General features: G+C 41.8%; 1 protein-coding gene across 5 annotated transcripts in view; it reads left to right on the top strand.

The window, feature by feature from the left end:
• Positions 1-26,966, top strand: part of wnk4a (WNK lysine deficient protein kinase 4a) — a 49,916-nt gene that overhangs the window by 7,777 nt on the left and 15,173 nt on the right. For 4 of the 5 annotated variants that reach the window (XM_072712405.1, XM_023837027.2, XM_023837028.2 and 1 more), the window contains exons 2-6: positions 14,386-14,558; positions 15,723-15,943; positions 16,327-16,484; positions 23,634-23,722; positions 24,411-24,630. In XM_072712405.1, coding sequence (XP_072568506.1) covers positions 14,386-14,558; positions 15,723-15,943; positions 16,327-16,484; positions 23,634-23,722; positions 24,411-24,630 — 861 coding nt within the window. Of the gene's footprint in view, positions 1-13,690; positions 14,051-14,385; positions 14,559-15,722; positions 15,944-16,326; positions 16,485-23,633; positions 23,723-24,410; positions 24,631-26,966 lie in introns of those variants that run through there. The other variant, XM_023837029.2, reaches the window with a different exon arrangement.

Genomic DNA, 26,966 nt, shown 5'->3' with positions numbered 1-26,966 from the left:
CTTAGTAACAGGACAATGGACAACACTTAGGTAGCATATTTAGGTAAGTGTGTTTTACTGTAAGTAGATGTCAGCCAAAAAAGCCACCAAGGCTTTTACAAGAAGACCAGCACCCTTAGTCCTGTGTGTTGTTAGGGTTGGTGTCCTCACCTCATAGACATAGTTAGTGTTTACTCTCTTCCTACACATAAAGCTTCATTGAAGTGTATGGCTGCTTTTTGCAAACTTCTGCCTTTAAATGCAAAGCAGGTCTGTCTCTTGCCAGTCTGCCTTTTGCTTACAACCAGCCATGCATGGCTGAAGTAGGGTAAGAATTACAAATTGAAAAATGTATAACTTATTAGGAGCATTTATGAAAGGATGAATCTTTTCTGCCCTGTTTTGTATCTTGTTGCCTGTTTATGCTTGTTCCGGGTGGCTGCAGTAGTATTTCCAGTTTTCATTGCTTTCAGAGTGAATTTTTATTGATGAATGACTTGTTTTCAGTGTCCCAGAGCTCAGAATTTACTGAAATATATTACAGGCACTGGGAGCCTGCTTTTGAAATGGCTGCTTTTTGCATTTGACCCTTTGTCCTTGCATCTTCAGTACACAATGCTGTGTGTTTCACAGGCAAAGGTGATTCTACAAGAAACTGTGTCTGCTGCACATTCCGATAAGGGTGGAGTAAGCAATAAAGGATATTGTATAGTAAATTAGCCATTAAATCTATTATGCTGGTATTTCTTTTATGTTGACAGTTGCCTATATGCTGTTTTGTAGGTGATTTCAAGAAATCTTTATCTTTAGCCTTTTTCTTTTCAGATGTTCTTGCAGGAATAAATTTTTTTTTAAGTCCCAGACTCTGACTGGTAATATAAAACACACGGTCACTGTGAGTCTTACCATAGAACATCCTCCATCTGTGGTTGGCGTGTGCGTATGTGTTTGCATTGCCATGGTTTCAGTGCCTTTCCTCTGGGGCCAAGGTATATATGATGAAAAGGCTCTTATCTGACTTGAGCATTAGCATAATGCTATGGATCTTGTAATATGTCGGTGCTCTTCCAGCAAGCAGTGCCATGTTGAAGTGTAAATATTAGCTACCTTTATTTATAGCCAGAATGGCTTAAATGGAACAACGGATTGGCTGAACAGATGTAGCTACAGTGAACATATTCTCACAAACAGATCTCCAACTGCTGGTTCTGCGCCCATCTCTACCTGTGGAGATGTTTGCAGACTCCTGCTTTTCGAAGCCTTGCTTGCTCCTTGCTCACTTGGCACTGGTAGGCGTATATTGACACCACTCTCAGTGGAATCACATTTTCAAGTTTGGCCATGGACTTTCAGGAAGATGCACAGTGGGTCTGTTGGGTCTCATGGCTAAGCTTTCCATTATAGGAAGCTAAACCTAGACGTCCAATCAGAACTGCGCAGTTTGGTGTAACAGCCTTGAAAGGTACCTCAGTAACATCTGCAGACCTGCAAACAGCTGCACTTGGCACGTCCCCGGTTGGCAGTAGTTTGTGCTGTCCTGCCCTCCTGCTGTCCTGCCCTCCTGCTGTCCCTACCTCTCCTGCATGATACTAGCTGAGCTGTACTGCCAGTTTTGGAGGGGGGGGCTGTTGACAAGAAATGAATCTGAATACCGCATAGCTTTCAAGGTTATTTTATTAGAATTTAATAGGACGTCTCGATTGTTTTTCTTACGACTCCCCCAGTGCTTTGTAGCATGGAGGTCTGGGAAGCCTGAAAATTCCACTGGCACGCAGAAAAGCTTTTGGTTAGCGTGTGGAACTGAGCTAACTGCTAAAGTTGTGAAGTGGAATGCATGGAATATGCACTTTATGCTTTTCTCAAACGAGTTTTAAGCAGCTGTTTGGAAGTAGCAGCTCCTGCATCTACATCACATTTACTTTATTCCAAGCAACATACCATTGAGAAGGCGTTGAGACTTAGAACTCATTCTGCTGACCCTGGGATTTGAACTGGCAACCTCACAATCAAAGGCACAGTATCTTAACCCACTTAGCCACACACTGCCACCCCCTGATGTCTGTTAGATTTTTCTATGAAAGAAACTTTAATTCCTTTATGGGTAACAAAGTATTCTCAGGAAACACCCATTTATCCCAAACAGTTATCACCCAAATAGTGCATGTGTTTCAGCCTGACAGCAAAAAACTTTAATGAATGGAAATGACTTAACATATGGGTGAAAGATAAAGCATAGAGACCAGTCATTGGTCGGCGACCTACATGGCAATGGGTGTCATAGGCTGTGAGTCTTACAGCACTATCACAACAGCACTGACTGACTACATGTTGTGTCTGTCAGCCTAGGTCACTAGAAGCTTGACAGAATCTGCCACACTGCTTCAAGGATTTTATTATTGAATTCTTTGTTGTTCTTGATAAGCTGTTGGCAATACATACTGCTCACTGATAAAAACAGCAATCAGAATCATACTGTGGCTACTTTTCCCAGTTATTTTAGCTCACTTCTACTGTAAATATGTATTAAACCATTGGTCTGCGCTCTCTGTGGTTGCTTCAGGGCTTCCCACCTGTGAATAAACAGAGGTACAGATAACATTGTCACTGCTTGTTCAGCTGCCACTTAGGTCCCGGTAAGCTATTGAAAACCATAGGCATAGTTCTTGTCGGTACAGGTTCCTCACCAAAGCCCCTCCCACAGAGGATAATTACCCGTCACATGTTATCTTCGCAGAAAAGCCATACTTACTGGACTTACACTAGAAATTTGAGTGACTGCAGAAAATCTGTTGTTTTTTTTTTTTTGGTGTTGTGATTTTGTAATAAGCATATTAGTCATGGGGATTGTAGACATTCTCCACTGTAATGAAACCACATTGGCACTTATGAAAAAAGTCATCTCGCTTACATCTGAAATTTGTCGCTGACTCATCACTTCTGCTTGAAGCAATGTCTGTTTTTTGTAAAGGCTGATGCGTTCTCAACGTGGGCGGGACAAAGAGGAAAAGAAAAACCTCGAGGCAGAACAGCTAAGGGATCACCAGATCTATTGTGTACAGTCCCTAAAATATGCTTTTGAAAAATTGGGTCACCACATGGTTCTTCACACCTCATAAATATGTCTCATCTACGTACATAACTAAGATTAGGTCAGTTTCATGAGGGAGATGGAATTCAGATTAAGCCGAGTCATTTGACTGGTGTCCATCGGAACCCGTTCTATAACTTCCAGGTCTTCATTCCTCAAGATCATCTCCACCTCCATATTAAAACAATTCACTTAAACATCTGGCAGAGAGCATTCATCTGGAGGACTCCCATGCAGATGGTTCATAGCGCCCCTTTCGGGGGGGCACTTTGCTTAAGCCTTGGACATATGTGACTGAAGTATGTCTTGGTCCTTTTGCTGATATGCCTCCATAAGAAGTGATACGTAAAAACAGTCATTGGCTCACTGGAGTGTAAGTTACGTAGAAGTAAAAATGGCTTGTTGCTGTTATCAGTGCTACAAGCCATGTACCGGGGAAAAGATACAAGAGAATGAACAAAATTTGGCCTTGAACTTCTAAATTGGGCAATGACATAAATATTACTTTTCTTTTATGCTTCAAAAATTATAATTATTATAATATTATTAACTGATATAAATGATTGCTCTGTTTCCTGTAATAATATTGTCAACCGTTCAAGTAATATCAAGCTTAGATACCAAATTCTAGGTTTACAGTAGTAGCAAAATGACATGGCCCATTGTACTGTACCTGCTTTATGTGTAAATGTTGTCAATACAGTCATCCATTCAGTCTCATCCAATGAAACTTTAGCTCTCTTACATCGTTTTGCTAATGAATGCAGGAGCTGATAGGGCACGACTTTATAAACAAAGGACAGCAGTTGTTGTCAATAGAATTAGCTTTGTCTAAGAGAACATAATAATTTGTTCTGCATGTGTTCAACTAGAGGTGCAGTGTTGTTAATAAATGTCTAGAAGATGAGGGGAGGGTGTGGATTTTTCAGGGAAGGGACGAGGTTGGTGGATAAGTAGCTGAACTATGGTAATCTGTTGGCAGTTGTGTAAAGTAGGTTTTAATTTGAGGTGATGTAGACCTGGTTTTTGGTTACTGATGAGCAAAATTGTTATTTTGTAGTCAATTTCTTTGCTCACCTATTCCATCTTCCAGAACTCATGTGTCCTGTAGATGCGTTCTCTGCTGGATCTGCTGGTCAGAGTAATCACCAGTCTGGAAATTCACCCCCATTTCCCTCTTTATGTGGAAGTGTGTTCTTTTCTTCCACATATAGCAAAACATGTTGCCAATAAAGAGATGTCCTTCTGTAGCTCAAGGAAGTATTATATGCTCTCACATTTAAACAGGCACGTTCAAAGGTTGAGAAATGTGAAATGTGCTAATGGACACTGGGTGTTTGTATACCACCATGTGGGGAAAAAAAACAGGAGAGTGGTCCTTAGCCCACAGGCACCTAAGTACCCCCTTTAATAAATCCGACCCTCTCTCTAGGAACTCAGAGTTGGCAGCTGAGGAGGAAGCCTGAAGCGGTAGTGCCCTCTCCTTTAACTGCCTTGTGAAGCTGATAAGAGGGCCTTCTGTTGCAGAGGCATGTTTGAGGGGCTCTGTGGCTGTATCTGTGGTCCTGTGAGTTCCTCACAGTTAAGTGGTCAACCGGCACCCCTGCCGATCATGGAAAGGCGCTGAGGTCAGGCTGAGGCCACATAGGAAATCGCACGTGAACAGGGTTGCCAATTCTCACACATCTGGTGTGATACTCACGCTTTCAGCCTTAATTTCACGCTCTCAAATCTGAAATCTGATGTCAAATCTGTAGTGTTCCATTATAAACTTAAAATTAACCACATCAAAAGTGTTGGGGTAGTTTGCTCCTGTTTATGTGCATTTCCATGTGAGACTTGTCTCAAATGGTAAATTTCACTCCAGCCAGCTGACCAAAGCAAGAGCACCAGTCTGGCTGTTTACCCACGTAATAGTGGAAAGGTGGTTTGCGTGTTTTTCAGTGTGTCCATAGGGGACTCGTGCGGAGGGATCATACCCGCAAAGATCAGAATTCCCAGAAATGATGAGAGACAGCAAAAACTTTGCTTTTTTTAGTGCCAGGGCATTTTGTTTGTTACCAATTTGAGTGTTTTGTTGGGTTGGGAATCAATAACTGAACTGCAGTGAAAACCAATGAAACGTATTCAGATATGCTGAAGTTCGTAAATCTGTGATTGAATCATGCATCAATCACAGATATACAAACTTCAGCATATCTGAGCGTCCCTTCGGGATTCTGGTGTTATGAAAGTGGTCATGAGGAGAGATGGGACATACAGTACATGCTTTTCTCCTTTCCAGGAATGACATAAGAGATGATCAGCTGCTGGAGACAAACACATATTTCAGTGGGATCTGCGGGGAGAGACTTACTGTTTGGATAGTGTCTCGCTCAGACTGCAGATGCGGATGGTCTTTATTCAATGGCTGGTTTAATCAGTGCTTTTGATAAGCCTTAAGCATACAGATCATTTTCTGTCAAGAAAGAAAATAGCCATTAGTTGTCCTTTTCCAAGAAGAAATAGTCTATTTGCAATAAAACACTTATTTTTTTAATTCAAGTATTTGCATCACTAGAGTTCAAAACACAAACATCCATTGAAATCTGTAATATATATATGAAGTACATAAATCATATTGATCATAACAAAGCTCTATTACCCTGCTTTGCACCCTGGTCTGCACGTTTTATTGAGCTTGTTAGGATATTTTTTAGGCCTGGTTTAATATGCTAAAACTTCTAGCATTAAAGTAAATCTGCACTGCTGTAGAACTGGCAGGGGAAGGCAGTGATGTCATGCTAATGGCTAACGCTAAGCACTCTACTCCCTATTATTATTGAAAACGATGTGTAGCTCAGTGGGGTAGGGTGTGTCCGCAGGGTCATGGGGTCAAACCCTATGCTAATCATGTCACATTTGGGCCTTTGAACAAGGCCATTAAGCCCATCTGCTAGCTGACCCTGTGCCCTAACCCTGAAGTTGTACTTATCTGTGTTTGCATTGCTCTCAGAAAGTCTTGGTACGCTTGCTTAATTCAGTAAAAATGCAGTGTATTGGTTTTAGAACAAACATCATTACTTTATTCATTTGTTTGCAAAAAAATATATACCACATTAGAAACAACCAGTAGTTTTAAGTAAAACATGCATTTCAAGGAGTAATAAATTGAACACAAATTATAGTTCTAAAGGAGCTGTTCTGAGTTAAAACGTTCATTGACAGGCCTCATTGGGAGCTTTTTAATTACTAACACCTTTGCAGCAACATAAAACACAAAACATTTGTGTTTAGTATCCCTTTGGGAGCCAATGACTGCAGTTGCAATTAATAATAAAATGGCAAGAACAGAACTGAATGAGTCAGTCAAAAAATTATGACACTTAATAAAAAGAATATGCCTGTGCAGGAGGTGTGTGCAGATATGTTAAACTTTGCTTGTCAATGGATTTTTGTTATGAAACCAATACATTTGCAACATTTTTACAGAATTAAGCAAGTGTCCCAAGACTTTCTCTCAGCGCTGTACATGCGTGTCTGTGAATCTTATGGAGAGAAGGATACAATATGTGAAAATTACCAAATTTACTGAGACGGATGAATAAAGTACCACTATTCTATTCTATGCAATGGGACAGTCCGTTGCATCTTGGGCCAGTTCTATTGCAGGTCGTGGTGTTGAGTGATTATGATTCACCAGGAATTGGTCTGATGTCTCCCAGCAGCTCCAGAGTATCTGAATGGAGCCTGAGAAGCCAGTGTTGTGGTCCTGAACCTTTATCGCAAGTTGAATGCCACTTGTATCTGTCACTTGCATTCATGATAATGACGGTTATGTAGACGTCAAGTGGAGCAAGGCCTGTAGAGTGTTCTACATTCCATTCAAGCTCCTGACACATGTGCTAGTCTAGGTTCCATTTGTCCCAACGCTGATCATTTCCTTTGGCCCATTTGCTGATTCTTGGCTTTGCAGTGACCAGGCAAATGGCGCAATACGGTGCAATTTAAGGCCTTAATGGAAGTGTGTCAGATGGGGTTTGCCAGTATTGTCATCAACTGTTTAATTAAGTATGTGGAAGCTGTAAGGCTGCGTTCCATTTACCTTGGAGGTCGGAAGTTGGAGCTGGGAATGACGTCACACGCGAGTTAACAACAGCGTTGGAATACAAGAAGTCAAAAAGCCATTGAGCAATACAGTTCTAGCCACATTCATTGTTAGCTGTTGTTAGCAATACCAGTTGACGATAACGCATTATGTTGTATTTTGTGCATACAAACCCTGTAGCAACATGTCCATGAATTCTGAGGTTGGGGTTGTAGAGGTTCCTCTGACTTTCTGAGACAAAACTCCGACTTCAGGGGGTGTTCCATCTGAAATTTCTGACTAGGAACTTTGCAATTGTGACTTCCTCGCTTAAAGAACGCAGCGTGACATCCTACAGAGTAGCTCAGTATCAGCTGTACTGTATGTGAAAATGTGTCGGGAAGGAGCACGGTGCGCTGACCCGAAACGGTGCCGAGATCTGAAGAAGGTTCCATTGCCAGTATTGAAGTCAAACACACTGACTTTCCTTTATGGAAAGAATATTTTAGACAGGTAGCCATAGGCAGGAAATAGCAGTTTGTGGGTAGTATTAGAAATGTAATAAAAAACACTGAGCCGCAGATCTCCCGTGTTTAAGAAATGGGGAAAAAAATCAATTTCAAAGTGTTATTTGAATTTTTCTAAAGCTCGAATAACTGAATTGGGAAGATCAAAACTATTATGCTGACATCATCATTGTGGACATTGTTTACTTAATTTGTGCTTAATACTGTATTTTGGTGGTGTTTTGTCTGATTCTTTTGTGGGGGGTTTGGTATAGGGAGTGTAAATCAGCATCATCACGTGTAGGACACAGACTAACTAGACAGACCGTATGTAAATATGGAACCTGTGAAAGGAGTGTGGTCTCATTCTTCTTTAATCGGGCCACGTCATCATGTTATTACCCTTGCAGGACTCATTGAGCCAGAATAAATGGGCTAATTTAGCCCAGTCTGTCTGTGGTTGGTTCCATCTCTCTCCAGCTGGTGTGCTGGTGGCAGGTGATGCTTCGCAGTTCTACACTGGACTCTGTTACCATGGCGAGGTATGATCGTCACGGCAATGCGCCCCCGCACAGCGCAGCCGACGGCCTTGGAGCGACCTGCAGGGGCAGCTTGAGTATTTGGCCTCATGCCCGTTCTGTTCGTGTTCCTTAACAGCCTGGAGCTTCATGACTTGCTGCTGTTCACGCTGTCATTGTGGGACACGATTGAGAGCGCCCCCGAGTTCCCCTTCAGCTCACAAATTACATTCAAAAGTTCTGCTCCTTGTCAGCTTTTAATTTTTTATTTTGAAATTTTAAGAACCCCAGGCTTCTGTAAAAATAATTAATTGAACCAGACGAAGGCAATTTTAAAATGACTGTAACCGATAATAATGAACATAAGGTGACAGGAAGAGGGCAGTCTGTTTTTAATTGTATTTAATAATTTAATTTTATTTAATTTCTTGACCTCTTCGCATCTGTTTGGATGATGTATTGAGCCCGTCTAACACCTGAGAGCACTTAGCTAACCTGTAACCACAGCCTGAAGTTTCATTAGAGACAATCAGTCTGGTTTCTTCATGTGCCAGAATGGTCACCACATCCTGGAGGTGAGGTGAAGCACATCAGGAGCGAAGGAGATAGAAACAATGAAAAAGAAAATGGTAACAGATTGACTTCCTTGAGCAAGTTATTGGTGTTTCTTGTTAAGGAGATACAAATTCATTGAGGTCATTGTATACACTCCTAGCAGAGTGTTCACTAATCAAGTATTTAGCAGGTTGAGTCAGAGGAACAGCATTTTTTGGCACTGATGCTCAGTGAGAAGGGATGTGGGTAGGATATGGAAGTATTAATGTAAAAGGCTTATCAATACTACAAGGAACTAAATAATAATAATAAAACATTCAAGGCTGAAGATCTGTTTATTGTCAATACAACATTATATACAGTATATAGTGTATTGAAATGTCGTTCCTCACAGTTCCCCCATGGTGCGTTATAAAGATAAAATAAAATAATAAATAAAAAATAATAAAATAAAACAGAAATTTCACATAAATAATAAATTCTAACTAAACTTTTCTGAATAGAATACAAAGTGGTCATGTGCAATTACAGTGCAAATGAAAAAGACGTGCCAGTTATAACAAGTGCAAAATTTGACATGAGGTCGACATGTTTCGCAGATATTCAATTGAGGTGTGCAAATAAGCATGTGTGAAAGTCCAGTTTGTAGTGTTTCTGTGTTGTGGGTTTAACATTCCTTTGGTGGCAGTGAGTTGAGAGCTCTGACTGCTTGAGGAAAGAAGCTTTTGCAGTGTCTGGCAGTTACATCTAACTTGATGTTAACTATTAACACTAACTTGATGTATGGTAGATCAAGGCTGTTTGGTCACATACATTGGTCTATGATGACAGCAGGTAGCTGAGAAAATGGGGTGGTAAATCTTGGGGGGGGGGTGCAGAGACGCAGACATGGGTGATGCGTGTGTTGGGCTCTGTGAAGTCCGAGGGGCTGCACTGGGGCCAGAGCCTCAGCTGCTTATTTAATTACTACTGACCTTTTCTAAGCTGAGGGGCACTTTTTTCCTGTTCTCTGAGTCGCGTTATTCCGTTTGACACAGCCTCAGGTGAGGCTGTGCGGTTGTCATGCCAGAATTTTCCCATTGATTTCTGGCTGAGGACCAGAAATGTGTTAAGTGGCTGAGCAATTGAAGTCTGATCTTGTTTTACGGTTCCAACCCCTTTTACAAAGTGGCTTGGTAGAGCCATGCATTGTGAAGGTTTCTCAAAGGGCATTGGGAGCTGAATCAGTGTGCAGACTGGGTGGCATCAACCTTCTCTGATTTATTTATACGCACCTTGTGACTGCAAATAGTGTCCATGTCAGCTCCTGTGTTGGCTTTGTTTTCTTGACCAGGCAGTTGACTTTGTTCTGAATGTAAAAAGAATCTAAGCAGCCAGTATGTCGCAACAACCCCCAAAGGAATTCCGTATAGTATATGGAATATTAACGCCATTGTCCTGATAACATGCCTTCACGTCCTGTTCTGAAGATGAATGTCAGAAATGTGGTCACGCTTCCGGTCATGCGTGTAGGCTCCAGACCTCATCAGAACGTGCAGACCAAGGTAGGCCTGAGACTCAGTAAAGCTAAGTTAAAGTGGACAATAGATCTCATGTGCCATCCTCTTGGAGAGAGCGCTCTGGCTTATGTTAATGAAGGGATCCCCTTTTCTGCTGCTATAATGGTTTCGGATGCTGGTGAAAACCTGCAGCAGACCTTTCTCACCATGCCCGTTCGCTTCCTAGTGGAGGGAGCCGCTGTCTCTAATTATTTAATGGACTGCATCTGCTGTACATCTGCTGCAAGCAGCATGGTGCCTCCCAGGGGCTGCCCAGCAGCTTTGAATCAGACCACACCAACATTGTTGAAAATTGAAATATTTTGAAACAAAAATCCACTGTGAAATAGTTCCTCCAATCATTACATTTTTTAAAAAATTAATGGATTTTTTATTTTGCGCGAATTGGAGTTGGTGTCCTGCTGTAGTTTGATATGTAGACTTGCTGATGTTCTAGTACTCGCACATTTTTTTTTTTATGTATGGGACCCACATCCCTGAATGTGCATCAGTTCGTGATGATGTCACACAGCATTAGGTGCATCATAAAACATGACGTGACCCTATATTTCAGAAACCAGTAGTTCTGTCCATGCAAATGTCAGAGGAACATTTCTGCTTCAGTTAAGAAGTACAGATGGATAGTTCATGGCCAGAAAATAAAAATTCAGACCAAGATTTTGTTTCAACTGACCAGGCTCAGTTACAGAGTACTCAATTGGTTGGACTTGAACTCTCCACTTCTGTTTAAGAGAATGTCCCAGACCAGCTCCTCTGACTGTGCTAGGTATCTCAGGATTTAATCTGGTCCTTTAACCATCTTTTTGTGACTTTGTGTCACGCCCCCCGACGGCATCAACTACCAGCACATCCAATAACAATTCAGTTCACACCTACACTTGCACATACAAGAATGGGCAGATATGAGGTTGTGCGATCAATATCATTATTATTATTACTTTTTAGAGTAATTTATAGATATAAGGGGGGGGGGGGGGGTGGTGGTAGGCAGAAAAAAAGGAAGAAAGGGAACAAAGAGGAGGTACTGGAGCAATCTGATTGGCCCAGCTGCCCTGTGCGATGTGCTGTTAGCAAAGCAGGACCCGGGCAGCATCTCGGAGCGTTGCCAGGCAGCCATGATGCTGTCAGATAGAGAGAGGTGTTCTAGATGCGGAGGCGTCTGTGGTCCCTCTGCTGTCCTTCTGACAGAGCCGGGAGCCCTCAGAGCTGACATGTGGCGCCTCCCGCTCACTGTAAGGGCCGATTACGCAAGTCTGGGCATGAGGCTACTGGTCTGAGTATTTCCAGCCCCGTTGTCCGTCCCAGTCCCAGGCCTGGCTGCTTCTAGGAGCCCATGGCTAAGAATAAATCGTCAAATGTTATAGAGGGAAAATGCAGTGTCCTGTTATTCAGGGGAGGCAAGCACGTGATGCCAGGACACATTACCAAATGCTAATTTTAAACTCTCACAAGGTGTCCGTGACGTGTGACCGATGTTGTGAATATGCAGCGATTGCAGCCTCCACTGTTCCACCCTGCAGGGAGAACTAGGAAGGAGTCCTTGGACAGCAATACTAGCTTTAACAATGGCATTAATTAAGATGCAAGGGATGGACGGATGGATGATAATGTAAATGTTTGTTGTGATAACACATTCTCATGCATTGAGTCTTGGAGAGCCCACCGATACAGAGTTAAGTTTGAGAAAAAGGAGAAGAATTCAGGGTCATCTGGATTGTCTTCTGTTTCGTGCCCATTTCAATAGTCTGTGGTCCTGGATTTGCAATGGGACAATTTATTTGCAAATCAGAACTAAATTACAAGGAGCTGTAGTATTGATATGCTTTAGTAACGTGGTTGCCTTTATTTCCTCTACCTTATTATGTTTCCATAGTTAGACCTACTTCCATGTAGGAAGTGTCCTAATTTAGCCAATACGTGCTCCAGCAGTACAGTCTATCACACGGCAGTATGGAACTGAACCATCTTGACTGTAGCTAGTCTTTATGCCTGTTACGATTGTCTGTGTCGAGGATCTATGTCCAGCATCCTTATTCATGCCTGTAAAAAATAAAGTTAAACTTTAGCTGAAGTCAGCATGGAAAAAAGTTTTTATATGTGTATGATCTTCTCTTTTTGTTTAAAACCTGCTAGGAACAAGGGCAAGCCTGAGCATTATAGCCAAGGATTATGGGAGCTTACCTTGCTGAGAAATGTCATAGGGCATTTAGGGGATTTGGCCTGTTGTGTTTTTCCACTTACTTTCAAAATGGCCTCGGGGGTCACTGTACGCCGCACCGCGGGGAAAACGTGACATGATAGAAGCGGAACAATAAGCAGCTATGGAAACGCGAGCTCGCCGCTGCCCCCCTGTCAGGGCTGGGGGGAAGTGCTTCCCAAGCTCCGCTTTCAAAGAGCCCCGAGTCCACGTTTCTGTTTCCTGTATTGCCACACTTGCTGGCTCTTATGGGGCTAGTGCCCACAACCTAGTTCTTTCCAAGAAGGCCTCAGCATTTTCCAAAAACTTCCTGCCATTTTTGTGCAGGAAAAAAAAAATACACAAGCTTTGCTGCACCGCAGTACAGTAATTTTCTTGTTCTAGGACTTGCAAGCAAGTACTTTTTGTACAGGAGTCAACATGCCTACCCCATGTATGTTACAAGTATAGCACAATGTCACTCCCTACATTGGAGACGTTAATTTTCCCAGAGACATCTGAAACAGATGTTTCTATGTAGTTCTGTATAAGTCATTTTTAAGGTTGTAACTTGTCTTTCCTAAATCCTAAACAACCCATTAAATTATTTGATGTCAGCTCTCTCTTGCTTCATAATAAATGGTTTGTTTTTTTATGCGTTAATGGTTCTAATGACAAATGATCAGTTGTGCTTTGTTCAACGAGGAAAAACACATTATACTATTCCAGATTGTAAAGTAGTAAAAATCATCTTTATATGTTTTTAAAATACATGCAGGCTGCGATTTGTTTTTACAAAACAGGTTTTTAATGGATTTGGGTGGAGTACTCATTTACCACACTGTGAAAAGGCTTCAGAAACAATGTCACAAGTCATGACTGCTCAATGGCTGGAGTCGTTCCTCAAAAAAGTTTTGAGCTAGCATACTGCAGTCCTTTTTAGTTGGGACAGATATACTGTAGAACCACACTGCTTGGTATACTTGATGTTGTTCAATGGTGAAACCTGCCCAGGCCTTGTGATCTTCAGGATACAAAGAGAGACGGAATTGAATTTTTGTTACAGAAGCACCACTGTGCTTGATGTGCATGTCATTTAGTTAAACAGATATGCATTCCTCACCTTAAATGGATTGTGACCTGCAAGCCAGGAGGTCTTAGATGTTCAAAAATTATTAACCGAGGAATTCAGCATCTCTTGTCCATTTGGTCGCAGTATTTCATAGTGTTTTTATTGTGTTTAGGTCATTGATGTCAACTTTTGCTGCTTATATGACACCCCTAAAGGAACTTTTGACTTATTTTGAAGCTATGATGAGAATGGTTTCTATTTTGTTTTTGTTTTGCCAAACACAGGATATTGCTGTGTTTGCGGCGTTTGCTCGCCTGCCCTGAAATTATTTTTCTCATTGGAGCAACAATGAGCCTCAGGGGCAGCATTGTACAAACCCATGGGTCCCTAAATGTGAGATGCTCGGAGTGCTTCTGATCTCGTCATTAGGCAGGAATGTGGTAGGAGATCAAACCATCCCGTGCTTATGGAGAACCTCTGCATTTGTTGAGCGGCCTGCAGCACATGCCGGTCCATTCTGCACAAACACAGGTAGTTAGATACACAGCGTCAGGCTCCTCTGAGCCTTCCAGGCCTGCCTGCATGCCCTAAATAGTGTCATTCATGTTGCATACTTCATGAAAGTCACCAGTCTTTTGACAGGTTACTGATGAGTAGTTAAATTTCTCAGAATTTCTAGAAGCGAAAACATACACAGTCTGCCTGTGTTTTCCACACATGTAACAGTGTTTTCTCTGGATTTTTAAAGTACGGGGAATGCTTATTTAGAGGTGTGTATGTTCTCCATGTTGAATGAAGTTTGAAGGATTTTTATGCTGCTTAAAGTGAAGTTAAATTTATGGCTGTTACTCATTCACTTGCTCCAGACGCGGAAGCTGACGAAGGCCGAGAGGCAGAGGTTCAGCGAGGAGGTGGAGATGCTAAAAGGTCTGCAGCATCCCAACATTGTGCGCTTCTACGACTCCTGGAAGTCCACCATGAAGGGCCACAAGTGCATCATCCTGGTCACAGAGCTGATGACATCAGGGACTCTCAAGACGTGAGTGCCCCCCACCGACTCCCCACCACTGAAGCAGGCAGCCTCTCTGAATGCCGTGACCCCCCCCCCCCCCAGCCATAGGGTTTGCATTCCTGGGCACCACTGTGGCTGGCAAACCCGCAGCTGGCTGCGTGCGGTTCTAACAGGAAACCCTCCAGTGGGTATGTGCAGCTGCTTGTCTCCAAAACACAACTCTGTGGTCTGTGCATTCAATAAACTAATAAAATACATGATATGGTAAAATAACTAGAACAATAAAAACTAATCAAGTCGCTCCACACTCTCCGTGCCATGCAATTATTTACTTGGTCCAGCCCCAGGCCGCTTAATTGTGATTGGATGACCTCGCCATAAAAACCCATGAGTTCCAAGCACCTGACAAATGGGGCGACTTGTCTGTTCACAGCTCAGATACTCTGCCAATTTTAGCCTTGCCATTCCTGGCAGAACAGTGCCAGGGCTTGTAGGTCACAGTCGGTGATTGACCCATTCCAGATTTGAACCATGAGTAAGGGTCCAATCTAAACCAACAGACCCATGTGAAAGAGTCCATTGCTTGTACTAAAAATGGGCACCTCAGAGTCTCTCTGTACTACTTCTCATGTGACTGAATATATACCCATAATTAGCATAATAAACACAATTTGGGTGCTTTTTGAGTGTTTTTTTTTTCAAGAAATGGTGGGATTTTGTAACCTGGGAAAAACAACCAGAGGTTGAAAGAGTCTGTTTTTAAAGGCAATGACAGATATGATTGTAGGCATTCAGTACTAGGATGCTGTTTCAAAAGTCAGATGCCTTTATCACGGAAGTGTCAAGTACTATCACCTGGAACAGCTATAATCCCAAGATAATCCATAACACATGCAGTCTGCCTTTAGAAGAATGGATTTTCTCTACTATATTGGACACTAGTCCTCTCTCTGTTCACACCATTGATATGTAAGTCTAAGCCATACATGCTTTCAAGATAAACCTTTTTTTAGTTGAGGGATGGTCTCGAAGCTTTTCCCAGAATGGACGACTACAGCAGGCTGCATAGTACTCAGTTATATATCATGTCATATGAAGGTAAATCGAATAGGAAATTCTGGGTCCTTGAATCTAACCCCTCCCATTGAGTGGGAAGGATGGATGAATGTTCAGCTCATGTTCTCCCTACAGGTACCTTAAAAGGTTCAAGGAAATGAAGCTGAAGCTGCTTCAGAGGTGGAGTCATCAGATCCTGAAGGGCCTGCACTTCCTGCATACGCGCACCCCACCCATCATTCACCGCGACCTGAAGTGCGATAACATCTTCATCACAGGGCCCACAGGTTCCGTTAAGATCGGTGACCTGGGGCTGGCCACTCTGAAGAGTGCCTCTTTCGCTAAGAGCGTCATTGGTGAGTGCTCTGATACCCTCATCCTTCTCTTTCACTGTGGTTTCAACAGGAATTCCTGTTGGTTCAATAGACCCACGGTCTGCTGGTTCAATAGACCCACGGACTGCAAATGGACAGAATCTTTTAGTTATACATTTCTCTCTCACTGCTGGCACATTGCTTTTCAACCTTAAAGATGAAGTCATGGGCACGTCTCTAATGTCAGAACATCCGTCATGGGTCTTAATTGACTGCCTTATTTATTTATTCGTCCTTCTTGGACACATGCAAGCAATTTGTCTCTGACGTCAGTAACTCTGGGTCCCCTTATCTGTGTTTGCACGGCACATGGCTGCATTGTGGGAAGTGAATCTGTGCGGGTCGTCCTGCGTGTACCATTACAGGGACGCCGGAGTTTATGGCTCCGGAGATGTACGAGGAGAAGTATGACGAGGCGGTGGACGTCTACGCCTTCGGGATGTGCATCCTGGAGATGACCACGTCCGAATACCCCTACTCAGAGTGCCAAAATGCAGCCCAGATCTACCGCAAAGTCACTAGCGTGAGTGATCATTTCAACTAAGGATGCAGTCAACACATGTGTTTCATTCTTATTAATACCTACTGACCCACATCTCCACCAACACTCAAGGTAGATGTTTACAGTTTAACCTCCAGCAACAGGAATGGCTGGATCCCAGGTTCTACCACGTGAATGTCTTGCTTGATGACATTAAACTTGGGCTCTTAACTTGATTAAATGTGCATGACTGTTTACTCTTTTTAGGTGCTTTATTTGCCATTTAGCAGTAATTCAATGTAGCTTTTTAAACTTGGGCATTTCACATATCTGGTTTAGCAAAGAAAGTATACTAGTCTTTGGATCTCGTAATATCATGGTGATCGGCTGTGTGTATCGAATCCTCGGTGCTCTGAAACTGATCGTTTTTTCCACTGCTGGTTTAATCCTGACCAGCAGGGTTTAAGAGGTTATGAATGATTCTTTCAGACTGTGTAAATTATACATAGGCGTGTCTGACAGCAAGGAAAAAGCAAGCTTGTTGTTTAAAACTGATGATTCTGTTTAGAATGTCATTAAAATTAGTTAATATTTTTTCTTTCTAATTTTATTTAAATGGATTTTTACAGCCATTACAGCTGATTCTTACAGAGTAACATTGTAGGTTTAAAAAATATGACTAAAATTTGATTAATCGGGAGTTGGATTTTAACTTTATTACAGTAGCTAAATTGTAACATTTTCCAAAGAATGAAATATTTAAAATTGGACTACCTCTCTCCAGTGGACACCATGAGTTGCTACATACAACAGAGCAGTGTTGTGTAAAGTGAAATTAAAGTGGTGTCCTGTTGAGGCTCCGTTCAAGTAATGGTAGAAATCTGCTTTTGGAAATGATGTCTGCCTGCCATCTGAGAGCTGTATAAACGCCGCTCATTCTGTATGCAACAATAAAAACCTGAGCTTGAGAGTAAAATGACGAGTGCCAGCTGAAGGGACCACGAGCTTAAATGACTCATAGAAAATCCCTCTGGTAGTCGTGCAGAGAACGTTCTAAAAAGAGATGGCGACACTGAGCGCTGTTTATGGCAAGAATGTCGTGTGTCACCTTAACACAAATAACTACTTCAGTCAAAGGCTGTAAGAGGAGGCCAGCCGGCTGGCTGTGGCAGCGCAGGACACGTGGCAGGGTAGGCTGGACGTCTGTATTATTATTTGATGTTCTGATAACAAATCATTTCCCTTCCCTGTGATGCATATAGCAATAGAGGCAATAGAGAAATTTGAGTCGTACAATTCGAAATATTTAATCGAATTTAATCTTTTTGTTAGGTTATTTATCATAACCAAGTAATCTAAAGTTGATTAACTGCATATATTCATATGTGAATTTGTGGAATGTGGCTATTTGCAAGCTGAAAAAATGTGCAAACTGTGATTTGGGTACGATTCCTGTAAACACTTAAGCTACCTACATTCTCCAGCTTTATTGCATATTTTAATATGCAGTTCACTTTTTATGTACTAAGTTTAATGCTTGTTTTGGATTCATTTTTTAAAGACTTGTTTTTTTCTTATAAACACTTGAGGAAAATTATGTGTAGTAGTCATTTCATGATTGTGGTTGACGAATTGCGTTTTGGGACTGCTGCGTCTGAATAAGCCTTGTTCTAAGCTTAAATCTGGTAAGTGAAATTAAAGTGCTTTTCCAAGGCATATAACATAAGCTCATCATTTCTGGATATTAGAGGTTTGTGTAAGTGACATTTATTAGAGTGTAGTGGGGGAGTTCCTTAATCAGATATCTTCATATTGATGCTAATGAGCATTAGCGGGCTACATTGGGCACTCTGTACTTGCTCACTTAGCTCTGTGCTGACTTTATGACTCAGCTCCCACTGGCGAATTGTAATAAACGACACTACCAGCCAGAATCATTTAGCGTAAACACTTCTTTATTGCCCCATGGTCCTGACAAAGATAAGCGGTTAGAAATACATGGACTTCATTACACAATTTACTGAGCCTTATATCATTTTACAGATTGCAGCTTTTTTTCTGATACTGTTGATCTGCTTCCATTGAAGTGGGCATTGTTTAAACAGCCTGCCATTTGCGTATAGTAATTACAAGCATTTTGCATTGTTAGTGATATTGTACACACTTCCAGTACTCTTGGCTTTGAGGTACTAGTTTAGCAGCTCATACAAAAACATTATCGTAATTATTTCTAAAATACAGTAAAAACTGTAAAATCCCCCCCCCCAAAGTTATATAGAGAAGCACTTTTAATAATGCATGAACATTGATGATGTCTTCTGAGGCTACTCACAAAGCAGTAGGATACATGCTCAATTTGTTGGCCTTTTTCGAACCATTCAATGGGGGCCAGTACTAAAAAGTGACTGGTGCTACATGTCAGGTTTCGTCTGTTATCTGGCTGTTCTGCATCATTGTTTTCCTTTACTTAGCTGATGTCTTTATCCAGGATATCTCTCGCTTTCAGCAGACAGAAAATGGGAGTCTAATCACAGGCAATTTAACCAATGCAGATAATAAACATGATATTACAGTCCACCGCAATAATATAAAGGACCAAAAGACTGCCCTGATTAATAAACCAGGTTGTTTTCGATCTTCTTGTGGATTTCTGTCATCGTTGCTGGTCACAAGCCAGATGTATAATTCAGATGAGCCTGAGTGCACCATCAGTGTGATAGCTGGCTCCCTGTGACTTTTACGGCAATTTGAGAGTGCTTTGTTGTTGCTATTATGTCCTGGTTTTGGCCGCTTTATCGGCATCTTTGGGGCAGGCCTGTCGTAATGACTTATGAGTGTTTTGTTTACCAGGCAGCCCGCTTACAGTAAATGAGCTGCAATACGTGACTCCTGGTGTTACTATGCCCCACACACGTCCTTCGCTGCTTGTCCTTTCCTTCCGTTAAATGGCTACGACATGAAGATGGGGGAAGGCTGTCGATGAGAAGCAGTGGAAATGCAGACCTTTATGAATCCACCTTAACCTATTGTCATTTATGGTTGACACATTTCGCAGTCTCTTTTGTCCAAAGCGACGTTCAAGTGACGCAGATAGCACATTGCATGCAGGCTGCGAAGGAGTCCTCTGGGCATAAGGAGTCCTCTGGGCATAAGGAGTCCTCTGCAGCTAGGCTGAGCTTCCAGGGAAAGCCCAGGTACAAGCGTAAGCAGGAATGGAGTAGGAGATACAGAATAACTTCTAACAAAGCAAGAACCTAATAAACATAAGAATATTTATGGAAGGTAAAGAGTCATCAGGCTGGAGAGTGTACTCTTCTACTAGTATACTCTCAAGGCTAGTATAGCCTCAAGGTTAGTATGTTTTCAAGGCTAGTATAGCCTCAAGGATAGTATACTCTCAAGGCTAGTATAGCCTCAAGTAAATGAATGTAAGGCCACAAGCCTTATACCCACTGCATTCTTGGGGTCCTACTTATTTTAGCTACTGTCCATGTGAATCCCTGGGGGGAGGTAATGACACGACTGCAACCGAAGTTAACTTTCCTCCCTCAATCTTAAAAACGTGATTAGCTTGCTGGTCAAAGTGCCTTCTGGGCGCTGGACAGCTGTGGGTCAGCGGATAAGCCGACCTTGTTTTCTGAACGTGAGGGGATGGCTCTTCCTGTCCTGTTATCTGCGTATCCAAAGGAGAGGAGTTTGACTCTTGCGGCAGATAGTCTGTTTTTGTGAGCACTGGCACGTTTGTCCCTTGCATGACTGCTGAGCCCGTCACCACGGGCAACAAAGGATAGTAACACAGCTGTGTTCTCAAGACATTTTACCCAATAAAACTTTGCAAGAAGCCGCTGTGAGCTTGCCCTGAGGAAGCTTTATTTATTATAAAGCTGTCTCTGCATTCCTCGTAGAGGTTAAGAGCTCAGACCGTGTGTGTGCCTTAACATCGCCATTGCATATTTCAAAAGCCTCACAGTTGCCAGGGCAGTGTGCAGTTTTGGTGCCGGCCTCTGATCTGAGAAGCGCAGTAACGTGAAAGCGTGCGTGTGAACAACAGTGTGATACTTCCTGCCAAGGACTGTCATCACAGCGCAATCTGGTCCTGCTTCTCAGGTGTTGCAAGCATAATGCCAATGGCATGTGGCCCAACTCATTGTGAGCCCCAAGCATTGTGTAGGGGAGTTATGAATGAAGAAGCCTTGAGCTTCAGTTGTTCGTCTATTGAGAGCTGAATGAGTGGCGAAAGCAGAGCATTCCACCATCACCACTCAGGCCTGTGCTGGCACCATTTCACTGCCCTAGCTGAAAGGCGATGTTTCTGTATCTGTGATCAACATGCTATAATTAGCAATTAGTAACGCTGAAGAGAACGTAACTCTGGGCCTCCCTTATCAGCACAGGGCACATTGAAATGAAACTGGGAAACGTGGGTGTGTAGCGTGCATTAGTGCATCGGAATTGCATGTTGTTTTTGACGTTAGCCGCTTGAAACAAAATATGTCTCGCGCTTGCTTGGATTATGTATTCTACAATATGTAATATGATTCAGTCTATTGTTCAGTCATGAAAGTAAACAGGATTATGCTGGTTTTAAGACCTTTTTTGTTCTTTTATTGAATTCAACTCCAGGCCAATTTTCAAGTGAGACATTTGTACATGATGTGTTGCATAGAAGTACAAATTCTCTGTGCAGTTTGCTTAACACCCAGTCTCATTGCATGAGGTCTTAGGTTGTTTTTTATGGGGGAATTTCATCCCAGTTAAGTTTTCAGAACCAGTTCTGCATTAGATTTGATTTCACATTGTGCCTTTTTATCCCATGGATTCTTCAGAGGCAGGCTATTTGCCAGTATCCTAGCTTGATTTTTTTTCCCCTTGCCCACTACTGGTCACATGACACTGTAAGAGAGCCAACTTTAATGCAGTCAGGACTGAGGGCAGTTCATTTGTACTTTGGTGGACTCAATCCTTCTTGCCCTGTGGTAGAACAGTGATGGCTGTGTTCATTCACTGTAGAACTGCTGATCACAATTAGCAGATACAGTGTCTGAACGTCAAACTGTGGACTGTGCCTGTCTGACAGGTCGTGTTCCACAAAGACGCCTTTGCTAGCCGACCTGCTCTGCTGGCCTTCTGTTTGTTTATTGGAAAACGTAATCACCTAGATTTTTGGCAGAAAAGGAATTGTTCATTACTTAATTCCTTTACTGTGCATTAATGAAATTAGGAGAACTCAAACAATGCAACAGGATCCAGGAATTAAGAGAGGATGAAACATGTTACACGTTTGTGATCAAGTGTAATTTTTCCTTCACAGAATTATGTGAATTGTTTATCTGACTGAATGAATTCCAGAGAACTGCAAATGAATGCTTTACTCTGGGTGCTGGATTTGCATTCACTCAGATTATGATCTGGTGCTGTGAAAAAGTCCTAAAATTAATACCAGTGCTGCTGTACTGAAATTATTTTCGGCATGACAGACACATCTGGCAATACTGGTGGAGATTTTGTGCTGCTGCTTTATGGTGAGGTGCCAGCATATGTTTCCACTGATAGACTGTGGCTTAGCTATAATAGACGATCGGCCTTGGTGTTCCCCTTTGGACAGCAGGCTGCTTCATGTATGCAGAAGGCCTTTGGGACAGTATAGCTGTCTCACTTCTTGTCCTGTTCGTTCTAAGAGTGAGTTTGGCTTCCTAAGAGGCTGGTAGGAGCTTCATCTGAATCCGGGCTGAGAAGCGCTTTATAGCTTTTTCGTTTTTCAGGTCATTGTCGTTGGCTCTCTGTACCTTTTCACTGTCACGTTTTCAGCAAGAGCTATGGAATCAGGTAAACTTACAGCTTATGCTGCCAGTCCTGTGGAAGCCAACTTCCTCAGCCTTGCCTTAAATGTGCCTTCTGAGAAACGGGGGAAGTGCTTCACTAGCGTCATGCTAATGTTGACTTGTGCATTTGACATTTATTTGAGCTATTATTATAAGCCTGAAGAAAAGTGTGACCAAAATGCTTGCTTTTCTCTTGGTCGCATTATGCAGACATGTTTAAAACATAAATATGCCAGCACGTGTTATAACAAGACCCGTATATTCCTACTTGTTCTTTTATTTCTTATTTTTACCGCATTTTGTAAGTAAATGGGTCCTTTGTACTTCCCGTGAATGTTCCACAGGAGTTACGTCACGTCCTCGTGTGCCAGTTTCCACACTAGATCGCTTCTCTTGCTAGCAGTCAGATGTTATTTTCTGTAATCCTGCACTCCCCATTTACTGAATTTGGTTTTTCTGTTGTTTATTTTCTCATGCATGAAACAAATCCTGATCACATTTTGCATGTAATATTTTGAGCTTTTGTTCTTCTTTACCTACCTGGTTGATGCTGGTCCCACAACCCACCCTCCCCACAACCATTATCTCTAAACAGTGACCCAGATCCTGGGACTGCGCGTCTTTGTCATGCATCGCTTGGCATCGCCACCTTTCCTTCGTTAGCGTAACACTTACAGCCACAGGGAGAAGCAAACGCCTACTTAAGTGATGTTCTCTGTCATGTCATTTGCAAGATATCCCAATATAAAAGTTAAATAATTCTGCTAATATAATCCATCCATACATTTCCATAACCACTTTTTCCAGTTGAGATATTTGGTATTAATTACAGGCATAATTAATGTCAAAAATAAAAATGTCAACCATGCATCACTGCATACGCTACCAGCTACCTAACCTTAACCAAATATACAGCAAAATAATTCATGCAACACAGTATAGTTATTGAAAGGCAGCCTAAAGACAAACCAGGACGTCTTTGCCTTCCTTTCTGCCCTGTAAGACTCTGCCTGACAAGGTGTTTTGTGCATGAATTTATAAAGTGTGATTGCCTGGACAGTGTGAAGGCAGCTAACCAGCTTCTCATCCAAAGCTACATCACAAGAGGAAAACATGGAAACTCCACACACAGGGTGTCGGGTTCAAATTAGAACCACAACCCCGGAGATCTGAGACAGGTGTTAGGCACCAAGCACAACATTGCCTGAGCGGCGTGAGCGCAGTTCCTCAACGGAAGTTTACAGACGCAAGACCTTGCTTCTGCCACTCATTAAAATGACATCTTCTGTCATCTCTGTTTTTTTCCCTCGTGTTTTTTACTTTTTTGTGTCTGTAATTTTTTCTCTTTCTTTCTCTTTCTTGTTTGCAGGGAATTAAGCCAGACAGCTTCTTCAAAGTACAAGTCCCTGAGCTCAAAGAAATTATTGAGGGATGCATTCGCATGAACAAAGATGAAAGGTAACTGTGAAGCACATTCGACTGTCTAACTGATGATTAAGTAAATACACTATGTTTTATTTGTGCACTGGTAAACGTAATGTTCCTGTTATAAATAAATAGGCATTGAACAATGGGTTTACCAATTTACAGTTATTTCTTGCTAAGATTAGGCCATATATACTGTGTATACTATACTATATTTACTATGTGTATTATATTATAAATAATATGCACTGTATCAGCTGTGACTATGGCCCACTGATAAATGTTTGTCATGTGTGCGGTTGTGGGGAAATTAGGTTTGCAATGGTGTCCCACTCTGTTTGGAGAGGAAACAAGACTGCATTATCATTTAGTGCTGATATTAATGCAGCATTATTATTCAAGGCATAGTCACTAGCAAGTAAGTCCTAGGTAACTGTCAGAAGATTGGGTCGAAAGAAAATGCTGCAATTAATTTTAAAATTCACTTTGTTTGAGAAATTATGTAGTGGCTCTGAATAATTGACTGCATTCCTGAGTTAAAATCCGTAACTTACACCTCAAACAACGTGTCAGCAAAATGCCTATATGTGGGTACAGTATCTTTTCATTTGACAAGCGTAGAGTAAGAACATAATTACATTAACCTGGTGTTTTCAGGCATGCTTCCATCATGGACACTTGTATAAAATTTTCAGTGGCCTTCTCTGTGTTTGTCGCACAGGTACACCATCCAGGACCTTCTGGAGCACACCTTCTTCCAGGAGGACAATGGTGTCCATGTAGAGCTGGCCGAGGAGGATGACATGGTTAAGTCAGGTCTCAAGTTATGGCTGCGTATGGATGACACTAAGAAGCTGCATGGCAAGTACAAGGACAACGATGCCATTGAGTTCCTTTTCGAGCTCTACAAGGACGTGCCGGAGGAGGTGGCACAAGAAATGGTAGGCATCACCCTCTCAACGCAATGGGTTTAGGTCCCAATCTGAACTACCATTGGTCCTTCTTGTTATAGGCTGCCATTTTAACCAATTAGTTTGTTTGTTATTAAATTACAACAGTTTCGAACACAGCCAATTTTCTCTGGCTGTGTTCGAAATGTACTTTTGCCCACTGTATAGTCCACTATATAATGAATTGGCCATTTTTTAGTGTTGCTTAAATTCTCAAATGTAAATTTCATCCACTAAATAGTGCACTACAAATCAGCATGAGGCACACAAAAATGTAGTGCACAGAAGCCGTACCCTACATCTGTCGACTTAGACCATCATGCATTGCGGCCTGTCATGTGAGTGTCGGAACCATGTTATAGAGACTTTGCTCAGGCTGAACTGTAACTGTTAAGTGTTGTCAATAAGCTGGCTTATGGGATACGTGGATGTCAGCTGTAACAACAGCACCAGGGCTACTGCAGCTAAAAACAAAAGGTTATTTTACAGCATTTGATTGCTTTACATGGGTTACATTAATACACAGTTTATACAGAGTATTGAAGATTAGTTTAAAATACCATAGTTACAGCTGCAGTCCCATCATGCCTGCGTAGGTATATACAGTACAGTCAAATTTGTTATAAAAAAAGTTAAGTGTAAAGTTTTTTTAATTACAGTAATGAACAAGTCCTAACATTAACACAAAATATGAAAAAAAGTCAATTTTTCAACATTATGGTTTATCTATGGATGGGATGTTCTGGTGTTTGTTTATGCGACAAATAATTGCAAATATCTGGCACATAATTATGTATCAGCTCAGCATCTGCCTGGTGTCTGAAATGTATCAGCCGCTGTCTGTCCTCATCCCCTAGGGAGTGCTCTATGTAGCCAACACTATATAGTGAGTGAGTGAATGGCTGAGTGAGTGAGTGAAGGAGTGGACATTTCAAACACGACTTTTGGGGGGAAAATCGAAACGAAAGGGAGCTAGCAGACAGATGTCAACATTGTGAAATTTCCTACGCGTGCTGGCCTTCTTGGAGTGTTTACCCCACTGAGAGCCGTTTTATTTTTAACGTGTCCAAAGTCAGGAGAAGGTTTACAGCCGTTACTGTGGTTACACTACTGTTGAAAATAAAATAAAATAAAAAAACGAGCTACAGACAAAATGTGGTTATAGTGCCACACTTTTTGTTGGATGAGAACTACTTTTGTGAGTTACAATGAGGTTGGAATACACTCAGGGCTGCCAAATTGACCGCAGAGGACATCGCATTAAAATAAATGAAAAGACTGAAGCAATAAGGTCCCTAGAGCTTTGCAACGTTTACTGAGCTGGGCGTTCTGCTGTGCGGGTAACTCACTGCACACATCGCTAAATCATTCGCTGTCATATTTATGGGAGTTAAGGAGCCAGCTTTTGGGAAACAATGGTCTTTTAACTAGATTTATTATGGTGTCATTTACGGTTAAAAACAATACACAGATAATGCAAAAGAAAACATAATAACGTAAGAACAATAACAGATACATTATATTGACAAATTAAATTGTTAAAATAAAACTACGGTGGGAAAGAACAGCATTTAAGTATAATTTGCCTGTATGACTATGGTTGTAGTTTCACTGTGACCTGGGGTCAAGGTTATACCTTCTGTGTGCAGCTGGTAGAGGGGAATTTGAGAGCTTAGGAAGCGAAGATCAGCCTCTGCGTTTATATAATGGCACCGAGACTAATTACAGAACAGTACTCATGCCCTTCAGTTTAATTCAAGGCCACTTTTAATGAGAATTCCACAATGATTCTCTTTATACTTCCCCTTTTTTCCTTAAGAAGAACATATTTAATACCTGGCTGTTTTTATTTGTGACCTGAAAGTGAGAATGGATCTGGAGGCAGGCAGACAGACACACTGACAGCTGTTATCTGTCCATCTCATAGTTATTCTGAAAAGTAAATGAATAGTGTGAGGAACGTTGTTGATAGCCCTCGCAGTAAGCCACATCTCTGTTTTGTTGATAGCCCTCACAGAAAGCCACACCTCTGTTAGTTTGGGTCATCTTTACTTTGACATGACTGTGGACTCAGATGTCAGTGTCCTGTTTATGAAGTGTGATATGGGTATTTTATTGAGTATTTTATTATCTGGGCATTATCATTTAAATAATTTTTCATGAATTAACCCTGTCATATCTGAGAAGGCATGTTCTCTCCATGGAATGCTTATCACAAAAAACAGGAAGTCCCATGAAAGTGTGGCACCACTTGCACGGCTTTGCCATGGCAACCGTGCACCGGTGACCCAGCGCATGCGTGTGCTGATGCGTGCAGCGTGCCTTTT

Source organism: Paramormyrops kingsleyae, chromosome 5 (genome assembly GCF_048594095.1).
Source record: "Paramormyrops kingsleyae isolate MSU_618 chromosome 5, PKINGS_0.4, whole genome shotgun sequence".
NCBI lineage: Eukaryota > Metazoa > Chordata > Actinopteri > Osteoglossiformes > Mormyridae > Paramormyrops > Paramormyrops kingsleyae.
Note: the sequence above shows the minus strand (reverse complement) of the source record. Positions and strands in the feature narration are given on the sequence as shown.